Below are 12,104 nucleotides of genomic sequence, written 5' to 3' on the forward strand. Positions count from 1 at the left end.
AACCAACAATTTTTTCTTGTTCAATCATGTCATCTTTCGCCAAACCCAGGGAACGGCGATGGGAACCTGCTTTGCCCCCAGTTACGCGGGTTTGTACCTGGGCTGGTGGGAGGAGCAGGTGGCTAGTAAGATCACGGCCTTTACCCATAATGTCGTTCTCTGGGCAAGGTACATCGATGATGTGTTTTGTATTTGGAAGGGCTCTGAGAAGCAAGCAGAGGAATTTGTGGAGTCCTTAAATAATAATGACTTAAATTTGAAGTTCTCCAGTACTATTCATGAAATGAGAATAGAATTTTTGGATGTTGAATTAAGAGTAGAGGACAACAAACTAGAAAGCAGACTATTCAGGAAGAAAACGTCCGGGAATAGTCTGTTGCATGCTGAGAGTTGTCACCCTAGGAATTTGATCAACAGTATCCCGTACGGGGAACTATTGAGAGCCAGGAGAAATTGCAGTGTAGATAGTGATTTTTTGGAAGAAAAGGAAATTATGATATCTCGATTCAAAGAGAGAGGATACTCTGACAAGACAATAAATCAGGCATGTGACAAAATCCAATTAATAAATAGGATTGATTTATTGCAAAATACTAAGGAAGATGAAAATCAAGAACTACCCTTACGATTTATAACTACATACAATAACCAACATTGGGAAGTCAGGCGTTGCCTTAAGAAATTTTGGAATGTGCTTGGTACAGATAAAACTCTGAAGAAATACACAGGCGATAATCCTAAAATTACTTTCAGGAAATGTACCTCGCTAGGAGACAGACTGTGTAGTAGTTCTATTCCCACAACAACTAAGAGTCATGAAATAAAGGGGTTTTTTACATGCAGATCATGTAAGGCATGTGAATACAGCACGAACATTAAAGAAATCGAGTTATCTAAAAATCAGAAGCCATTTACCATTAATCAACATCTCACTTGCAAATCTGACTATTGTGTATATGCGCTTGTGTGTCCCTGTCCACTCATTTATATTGGGAGTACTATTCACCAAGTCAAAAAACGGATTCTAGAACACCGAAGAGCTATCATTCATGAGGATAAACAATATCCGATAGCCCGGCATTTCAAGGAGAGACACAATAAAAATGTGAATCTGTTGAAATACTGTGCTCTAGAAAGAATTCCTATTTCACAAAGAGGAGGGAACAGGATTAAGGAATTAAGACGACTAGAATCTAGAATGATTATTAGATATGAGACAATGCATCCGACGGGATTAAATAAAGACGAGGAACTGTCTGTCCATCTAGGTTAGATAATAATCTGTACATACAATCTGTAACCCTGCTAAAGGAACCGTGTAAATCCTGAATAAGTTTGTATTTTAATCAGTCAGAAAGTGATTTTGATCAGAATTGTTTTTTATGTTGTAGGAGACGGAGACGCCATCATCAGATGATGAGGATGAAAGCAAAAAGCTAGTGATATCTAAAAATTTATAGCCCACTAGGGCATGATGTAAATAGATATTTGGCGAAACATGAATTAATGGTACTTGATATGTATGTTGCACATTGAAACGCCGCAATACTGAATATTGGCCCACTGGGGCGTCTATTTAAGTTTATGGTTTTGTTCCTAAATGAAGAAATAATGTAATGTTGGGATATTCAGCAACAGCCCACTGGGGCATGATTTTCTCATACAAATCGTGAAAACGTAATGTGGTTATAAAGTTTGGGAACATAGCATTGACAAGGTAATCATGTTTAATTGTTTGAACATTTACTAATTATTGTGCTGTGTTTAAAAATAACAATGCAATGAATACTTTACAATTTAAAAGTACCACTTTAAAATGGCCGCCATTTTCACTAAGATCCCGATGTGGCGTAGTAGTCCTATGTTTATGTTATGTCATGTGATGTGAAACACTTTATTTATACTTTAAACAAACAATCGTTTATTGACCCGTGACAAAGGAGCGGCTGCTCCGAAACGCGTCGGGCTTTTGTTTGCCATGTAACAAAAATAAAACTTTTCAACCACGCATACGGATCTGGGCTCGGTTTCTGTGATAGAAACAAATCGCATGAATTGGAGTGATATTGAGGTTCGCTACCTCACCGGAGCCCGCCGCCATTAAGAGGCAGAGTAACGCGAGTGAACTTGGGGATATATATATATATATATATATATATATATATATATATATATATATATATATATATATGTGTATATATATATATATATATATATATATATATATATATATATATATATATATATATATCCTACACAATTTCAAACGTTTTACCATATGTTGGATAATGGTGCAGGACTGTGTAAACAATTTAAACAATTTTGATAAGTTTAAAATATGTTTTCAATATTAATGCATATACTAGTTTCACATTAACAATTACCTATCTATGAGCTTCCATTGTTTTTGAAAGGTAACCCTTTATTACTATTACTTTAATTAATTTAACTCCCTTCCTAAATTGATGGAAACATTTGCACTTTAAAAGGCACACTAACCATTGTAACTAAAATTGCACACTTAGTCAAAACAAATCTTGCTTATTGGACTAATCAAATGAAATATTCAAATTCCAAACTGAGCCCTTTGGGAAATGTGTTTAATATTGGGGAGTTCAGAATTACTATTCCAACTTCACACCCCACACACATTGAGGAAATGATTTGATTTTGGGATATCAAATTAACTATTCGAACTTCAAACTCACACACACTGGGAATAGTGATCAATGTCTGGGAGTTCAGATTTACAATTTCTTCTCCATCCCCACACTAATTACTTCAACATACTTGTTAAAACTGCTATTATCAATTTATCTGTGCAGCCATTTTTTTCAGTTTAATTTATTAATTTATTAAGTATTAGAATCGATAATTATTTGAAAAATGCCTAAATAATGAATGTTAATGTCAATGTATTTTAACTCTAATCTGATAAACTTATAATTAAATTCCCTTTTTAACTTACAGAAAAATAATGTTTATTTGTAATTAGATATATTTTATTTGTTGAAATCTTCACACATTAATTCTCTAAAACCCAAGAACCCTTTTTTTAAAGGGTTCACTAAATTCAGTGATAAATATAATAGGTTAAAAATTAAATAATTATCTTATGGGAAATGTATGTTTTTTTTTTAAATAGTCCATCCCATTCATTATTAAATGGAGTAAATAGAAAAAATGTCTGTATTAATTACCCTTTGTTAAAAAGTAATCTATTTAAACATATTACGTTTTTTGTAGAAAAAAACTCCTGCTTCCTGTAAAACCAAACCATTAAATTGTATTATCGATTAACACATATTACCTAATAATTCTATTTTTTTTCCTAATTAATAAGGTAATAAATATTTTGTTACATATACATTTAAATAGTTTTTTGAAAACACTTTCAACCCCATTCCCCAAAAAACCCAATAAAAACACTAACAAAGCAACAAACATATTCCAAATATATTTACATTAAATGCATCTCTTTTATCATTAAACATGTTTAAGACTTAAAACTGTGAAAACATGCATGATTAAAACATATAACTAATACAAAAAATCTTACAAATAATTCTTTTTGTATTTCTAACAAAAGAATTTATAAAAATTCCACATTAAATTTGTACTTTGCAAAAACAACCAAAAACATAATTCTATACAACAAATTTAAGAAAAATAATTCTTACCTGGAGCTCTGTTGGAATGCCGGGGTGGCCTTTATCTCCTTTGTGTCCGGGATTTCCTCGCTCACCCCTTGGCCCCAATTCTCCCTTGTCTCCTTTATCCCCTTTTGCACCTTCTTGCCCAGTGGCTCCATTGTTTCCATTATTTCCATGGTTCCCTGGAAGATATTAAACATGCCAAAATGATCAATTATTGAAAAATAATCTAAGCAAGGGACAGTGGCATAACAATAGCCCCAGGGGACCTCCTCTGGCATGGGCAGGCCTGAGAGCCACTGACTAGGTCAGGAGTGTGGGGGGCCTCCACATGCATTTTGCTGTGGGGGGCCCATGACGTTTTGTTATAGCACTGGCATTGCACTCATGTATATCTGGTCAGCCCAGCCCTCCACACAACTTACCCCCAAACAATATTATTTGGGAATAAACTGTGAACAGGTTGATTGGATAAACTAAATCACACTGCACAACTTCATGGGGATGCCATATGTATTGATGTGTGTCACATGTTAAAATACTATAATATAACTGTATTAAATTGCACTTTCCATGAGCACTTGAGAGGAGGAGACATTTGGTATAAGAGTAGAACGGGTGCCTAGTAAGAAAAGCCTTTTCTTGGTACGTCTTGGCTGCTCAGTGGAATTCTGTGTCCCTGAATCCCTTGCTTCCAGACTGACAGGATATGACCACCAAGAAGTCGACTGGCAGAGGTGACATACTGAAGCACTATTTTCTTAGGCCTGTTGAGTAGCATTTGAAGGTTGGTACTGAGATAGAAACAACTTAGACAAACAGGAGGAGGAGGATGGAAGAGATGTAGAGGTTTCTTCTCCTCAATGGTCTGATGATCAGTTCATTGAGGTCTGAAGAAAATTACTTTGGTCTTCCAAGAGGCTGATAGGATATACCAGAGCACCCAGTTATGGAAGTTCATGATTCTTTGGTTGCTGTGCCACATCCCATTGATAGTTGATTCAGAGAGGAAAAGCCACTTAACTTCAAGAATAAGAGAAGCTTTGAGTAGTTTCCCCCATCTACATAGATTGAAATCAGCGAAAAAATCTGTAAGGAGTATTGCTTTAGCAATGTAAGTGCTCAGACACAGTGTACAATCGTGGCAGTGTGGAACATTCTTAGGAGGGTTTCCAAAAGGTCTTTAAGACCTAACACTAAAACTTACAGATCTCGTCCTTTGGAAATTCTGATGGCTTCTTGACAGGTCAATGGACCTTTGCCACCATTTTGAACGAGAATGCAGATAATGCATATATCAACTGTCAAATACTTAGCCCTTATTACGATGTCCAGTGCACTCATGTCCGCCCGACACTATTGCGGAATCGGGATATACCGACCTCCGGTCCGCGGTCCTGACCGCAGCATTAAAATGCGATATCACAAGGTGCTGTCACATACTTCCATTTGTCTATGGGACCTTGTACTGTGACTGTAAACCAGCCATATCACAAGCTTCCATAGACAAATGGGAGGGTATGTTCATCCCTGCACCTCTTGCCAGGTACCTTAGGTGCCTGCCACATGGTGCAGGGATGAACAGGGGGGCACCATAGGTACCCCCTCAGACCACAACTGGAGGCAGCAGGGTGGGCCCCCCAATGTCGCTTTCCAACAGGCTTTCCATGTCAAAAGCCCAACATGGAAAGCCTATCGAAAACCGACATCGTAATCTCTACGGCGGAAAGGATGTCCATGGGGATTAGGGGCAGGCCTCTGACTGGGCTACTGGGTACTTGAGCCCATCGGAATCCAGTTGAAATGACCAGCCATTTTCACTTTCGACCACCTACTCGTAATATGGAACCCGGTAAGCCTCCGACCTGTGATTGGAAGGCTTTCCAGGTCTCGCCGTAATGAGGGCCTCTATGTTCAGTCAATGATGAGAGGTTGATAGAGTTTCAAAACCTTTTTTTATTTTATAGGATTAATATGGTTGTTGTCATCTTTATTCAGATTTGTTCAGTTTTCAGAAATGCGGAATAAAAGATTGTTTAGATACAGCATATATCAATACAAAGTGTTCCATAAAGGAAAATTGTTGCTAAACAAGCTCAGGGCCTAATCTACCCTAAATAGTACCCATGAAGAGTTCCTTTTCAGAAAAGAGCAAGATACAACTTTCCATGAAAAAGCTGCTCTGGAAACTAAGCTGAGTTCCCTACAGTTTCAATATCAGTAAAGAAGAAAGGATTGTTGCAGTAGCATTGAGCAGAAAAGGGTTTGGATAAGGTAAAGAATAATGTCCCCTTTAGCAATAGCTGTCAGTACAAAGAGCTAGAATAAGAAGTGACTTTCTGCAGAGTCATAAGGAGTCTCCTCCAAGCGAGCAAAAAGAATTGAGTCTGGTCGTCTCGTCTGGTCTCTCTGTCTAGGAACACACAAATAAAAATCACACAATAATGTAACGAACCGTAGCAAGTGTTAAAAGTTCTCCAATGGAAACCGCTCATCCGATTGCCAACTTCCTAAGCTTCTTCCTGCGATTCCCACAGTAAGCATCCACGCCAGCATGTAGTAAAACAAGGTAGCATATTCTTGTAACATGGAGGAAAGTTCTCATGAGAACCTTCTTACCTAAGCTAAAAGATGATCTTTATGTCTATCGTGAATACAAAAATGAGTCGGATATGCTGAGACAAAACTAGCAATAATGTTTTCGGGATGCATACGTAAAATATATCTAAATCATTATTTATTCTAACAGTCACAGCAAGGTCCTTTATTCAGTTTAAAGTACATAAAGTGACATGATGAAGCTAAAGAAACATAAGCGTGAAGTCAGCACATTCTTAAGTAAGATGCTGGTGCTAGGCAAAATGTTCTAAACAAACATCTATTAAGCTATGACCAAGAGTCGAAAGAACAGGGATTTGGGCCTATTTAAGTGGCACATTTGAGAGTGGTAGCCTAGTAGAAAACATATTCTTAACGTTATTTCATGTACATTCAAGAAAGCACATTTTCCCTATGTGTGATTAATTTATTAAATATTTTGCAACATTAATATTGCATTTTAAAATGATTCCTTCTCGTTATAAAGCAAGCACATTTTCCTAAATGCATTCTAAGGTGTAATTGTAATATGATTTGCAAGTCGAAATTTGATTACTAAAGTCATTTCCCACACCAGCACATCACCTTTTGATAGCACCCTCAGTTTTGCCATCCACTACGTCCACAGGACGGGGTTCAGTTCACGTCAGCAGCGATAGGGCCTTCCATAATGGCCAGCAAAGAATGAAACCTCTGCTCCAAGCCTCTCAATTGCATATGTATAGTTATCAGAGGAAGAATGCCTTCTCTAGGTCCTTTTCTTCCTTGATAAGAATGCCGCGGATGGCCAACAGAACTATACTGCCTAAAGAAGTCTTTGTTATCTACCTCAAAAGGGGACTCTTGGTAGTTAAGCTACTGTTGAATGTGCTCTATCGCATATGCTCTTTCTAATCAGTTAGCAGGCACAGACATTCACTCAAAGCGTGGTCTACTCCTGGAACCCCACCTGCTGTGTTAATCAGGCTTCTACAAAGGAAAAAGAAAATATATGGCATGCTGCTGTAACATCCTCCAGGTCTCTATGGACATAGTGCAGCTTCACACTGCATTTTTCTGGGCTCTATCATGTTACCATGTAAAACACCATGCTAGAGGTGTGTGAAAACATTCCCACTAGGTGGACACATTTAAGTGTGGTGGTTGCCTAGCAGCGAGTTGCTGCTCCCTGTCTCTCATAAGAGCACATTCCCTTATCGGTAAACTCATTTTCCATACCAGCACAATACAGGCTCCATATCTGCTACAGGTGGACTATGCACCAATATATAGATCCTCAGCAGGGGGGACTCCCACAGTACCTACTAATGCAAAAAAAGGCAGCAAATTAAGTAACAACACAATTTTAGCATAAAGGCTAAATGCAGACAATACCATATAGAATTGTAAGCATTTAGAGACAAAAACAAAAAAAATAGCAAACCATAATATTGTTCAGGTTACCACATTTTCTGTAGACACAGAATATATGAGACATGGTTGGAGTGGAGATACAGTTTAAACATTTGATTGAAGTTGAGTAACAACTTCTCCTGGGAGTCCTGACGTTGTCAATATTCCTTTTCAAGGGATGGTTGTCTGTCTCAGAAGTCAAGGGTTTCTCACAATAGGAGATTTGGTGATGAATGAGGATTTAATAGTTATTTTGAGAATTTGTGTGATCAGTAACAGGAAATGTGTAGTAATGTGAATTGGCAGTTTGTCGCAGTGACCTGTAGCTAGGAACATGTCTGCCATGATCAGACCTTAGCTAGGCACCTGCCAGTCAATCCGGCTACACTTGCAGTCATGAAGATGTGCTGTGTAACTGTGCCTGATCCTTTTACATTACTCCACCACCCATGGGGGCTACAGATAACTTTGGCAGCTTTTACTGGGCCTTCAGTAATTCAATCTCACTCAACTTGGGATGCAGTATATAAGACACACCAAAGCCCACACTTCACTGACTTTCACTGTAGGCTTGAATCCACAACATCCAGGAGCAGGCCACCCAGCAGGCCTGGTGGACAGATAAATTGGCAGATGTTTATTCTTTGGCACAAGTATTAGAATGCCTTGAATAAGGTGGCTAAATAGTTAATTTGGATACATGGTTTCTTGCAACCTGACATTTCCAAAAAGGGTTCCAGCCACCCTGGAAAGAGCCACTTCTACAAAAACTGAAATGGCTTCAGTATCCATACCTACTTTGATTAGATCAGCAAAGTTAGCATTGACCTTGGAGCGGTGTAATTCTGACCCCATTATTTCATTTTTAATTAGACCCTTCTGATCCAATTACTGGAACTGATGTAGCCACAGTGACGTCTAACCCATGCCACTACTGTAATCGATTGCGGCACTGGAAGCGGGAATGTCATCTTAATCCTGCAAATCAAGGTCAGAATCCAGGGTTTACACAGTCAAAGAACAATAATCCTATCAAGCCACAGGATTTACCTAGACCGAGGTCACAACATTTTAATGCACCCCAAGCACCTGTGATGCAGGTTCCACAACCTCCAGTGCCAAAACAAGCTGCCAATGGTCCCAAATTCATTTCAAATAAAGTTTCAAATGTGAATCAGAATTCCTTCCAGGGTAACATTCTGTACCAGCAATATCCAAGGTTTGAGACTATTGAGAATTTTGGTTACAATCAGTCCACCTGACGCTACCAGAGGGAGGAGGAAGATTGCATCCTCTGCGCAGTCTTGGAGGTAGACCAAAGTGACCAATATGTGAATGGTGAGGTAAATGGCCACGCTATTTCATTCTTGGTTGACACTGGTGTTACCCGTTCTAATGTGCGAACAGTGGAAGTTTCAGACCTACCCCTCTTGCGAAGAAGTATCCAACTTGTTAGAGTTGCTAATCAACAAATGAGAAACCTCATTATTGAGAATGTCCCTGTAAAAATATGAAACTTGGAGGATAATACCCAATTTGTGATCTGTGACTCAAGCCCTGTGAATTTGTTAGGATGTGACTTGTTTAGCAAGCTGAATTGCACCATTTACTGCACACCGAGAAGTGTGGGATTCCAGACCCACAACCAGGATGATGCCTTTAAAATGGTTAATCAAAACCCAGTTGTTGCCATATACCCTATGATGACAAGTGAAGAATTACCTTTCTGAGGTCTGAGGTTTGGGATTTTTCAGGACAGCACATTCGACGCATTAAAGGAGTTGAGTCTGTCCATATTCAGATAAAACCAAATGCAGAATAACCCAGAAAACCACAGTATCCTGAAATGATTGCCAGAATAACTACAGTAATCAAGACAATGATTCATGAAGGTATTTTGAAAGAGAGTATGGGGAGTCCATGTAATTCACCCATCATGGGCCTGCAGAAGCCTAGTGGTAAGTATCGCATTGTGCAGGACCTTTGCAAGATAAACAATATAGTGATTTTGTCTTGTCCCGTAGTACTGAATCCTGCTGTGATATTGTTTCAAATTCTATGTGAGGCTAAGTGTATCTTTGTCATCAATTTTTGCCAGGCTTTCTTCTCCATACCCTTGCATGAGGACAGTCTTTGCATTTAGGCTTGGCAATCGTGCTTTGGCATGGTGCCTAGTCACACAAGGGTATAAGGAGAGCTCCTCCTTTTCCAATCAGATCCTTCAAAAGAATTTTAAGTCTTTGGTTATGCCCTGTAACTCTGTCCTGATACAGTATATTGACCACCTGCTGGTTGCGTCAAATACTTGAGAACCTTGCAAAATTGACACTATTGCACTGTGGAAACACTTGGCTGAGAATGGACATAAAGGGTCCCTTAGCAAGTTGAATTACTGTTTGAAAGAAGTCTCGTATCTTGATCATCATACTGAGAAAGGAGTGGTAAAGGTGTCACAGGAGAGAATCAGGGTGATTTTGAAAATGAAACCACCAACTACCCAGAAAGAGGCCAGGATGGTTTTGGGAATGGTGGGCTGCTTACGCCAGTGGATACCCATCTTTTCCCTACTGGCCAAGCCTTTACAGAGACTGACACACAAGGATGTGTCAGATCTAGTGCCTTAGGACAATGACTGTTTGGTTGCCTTCCTAGAGTTAAGAGAAAGCCTCAGCCACGCCCCAGCACTAGGAATGCCTGAGTACAAAAAAGCATTTTTGCTTTTTTGCAGTGAGAGGGAGGGCTGAACTCTCTCAGTGAATGCACATACACATTAAAGTGTCTGTAGACCTGTGGTGTACTTTTCAGCTACTTTAGATCCAGTAGTGGCCGCTTTGCCTGGATTTCTTAAATCTATGATGGCCGCAGGTGTCAGCATAGAGAAGTGCAAAGGCATTGTCGCGGGTCATCCTTTACCGGTGTGCATGCCTCACTCTGTGGAAATACTGTTGATGTGTAATCGCACACTTGACAAACAGTGACTTGACACTGTATGAGCACATCAAAGTCAAAGTCAAAGATCAGCTTTATTTGATTGTTATACAATACAATCATAAAAGCATTACAAAAACATAATTATAGTAAACATCTCATAATTACAAATTTAATTCATCATCAAGCCCATGCTTAAGATAAGTTATTAATGCCCATCAAAATTAAAAATTGGGTTAAAACAGAATAAAATCGTAGCACATGGAGCGCATTTAGAGCATACCGAGAAGATGCTATGTAAATCAGTTAATTAACAATAGATTTTCTGAAGCTAACCACTTTTTTAAAAAACATTGCTACTCTCCACATTACATGCACATTATCCAAAGTTTGTAGAGCAATGAACGCTGTGCGGCACTGTCTGATCCCCATAGATTTCAAGCTAGGGAGAATCCACACTTTCCTTATGTGACAATAAAATCTACAGAAAAAAACAACATGGATGGTAGATTGTTTGGAGGAAATGTCACAGGGACACGGAGTCATTGTTCATGACCAGTCATTCATAGTGGGAAAACTTATGATTCTATGCAATATTCCCAGCCTGAATCTTGTTAATAGAAATCTATCATAGCCTCCAGGTACAATTGCTAAATATGGTTGAATGCTGAAAACACCTAAAATTAGGTGATTTTCTTGTACAGTGGATTTCAAAATCTCTGTAGTCAGCTGTGATAAATCCAACATCATTAAACTTTCCTTTTTTAGATCTTTCCTACGTACCTCTCGCATGGTGGTTGGTTCGGTCAAATACTCTGGGTGGCCTAGATTCTGCATAAATGAGCACATCATGCTAGCTTCTGAAAACATAACTCTGAAAAGGAGTTCTGTTTTGAATCCTGCCACACTGCTGCCTCTTTCTGAGACTAATAATGATGAAAATGATGTTACTAAACTGTGCACCAAGCTGAGAATCGATATACAATATAAGCCACTGCCTGAATCTGATTTTGCATTGTTTGTGAATGGCTCATGTTTGCGAGACCATGAAGGAAATTTACGAGCTGCCTATGTAGACTCTATCGTTTTAGGAGTGGTAGAAGATTTGTGGTGCCTGGGAGTGTTCTCAGCACAATTGGCTGAGCTGACTGCTATTACTAGAGAATGCTGTATCGCAGACTAGAAGAGAGTGATCAATTTCACTGATGGTCCGTATGGCTTTGGTGTCATTCATGATTTCGGACAATTATGATCCCAAAGGGGGTTCATGCCCTCCTCAGGCTCACCAATTCAGAATGGGGAGCAAGTCAGACAGCTCCTTGAAGCATTGCAAATGTCTGCACAAATTGCCGTTGTTAAGTTTATGGTGCATTGTAAGGAGGAGGATTATGTGACCGTTGGCAACAGATATGCTGGCAAAGTTGCCAGATAATGTGCTTCCAATACTTGTATCTTTACAAGAGTATACAAAAGAGGGAAAAGACGAGACCCACTACAACCTTTTGTTAACTACCAATGATAATTGGGAGGATT

At 38.9% G+C, this 12,104-nt stretch overlaps 1 protein-coding gene across 2 annotated transcripts in view; it reads right to left on the reverse strand.

The window, feature by feature from the left end:
* Nucleotides 1–12,104, reverse strand: part of C1QTNF3 (C1q and TNF related 3) — a 561,277-nt gene that overhangs the window by 476,959 nt on the left and 72,214 nt on the right. For both annotated transcript variants that reach the window (XM_085630879.1, XM_085630889.1), the window contains exon 3: nucleotides 3,681–3,835. In XM_085630879.1, the coding sequence (XP_085487005.1) occupies nucleotides 3,681–3,835 (155 nt within the window). The remainder of the gene's footprint in view (nucleotides 1–3,680; nucleotides 3,836–12,104) is intronic.

This window comes from Triturus cristatus, chromosome 2_1 (assembly GCF_964204655.1).
Source record: "Triturus cristatus chromosome 2_1, aTriCri1.1, whole genome shotgun sequence".
Classification (NCBI taxonomy): Eukaryota; Metazoa; Chordata; class Amphibia; order Caudata; family Salamandridae; genus Triturus; species Triturus cristatus.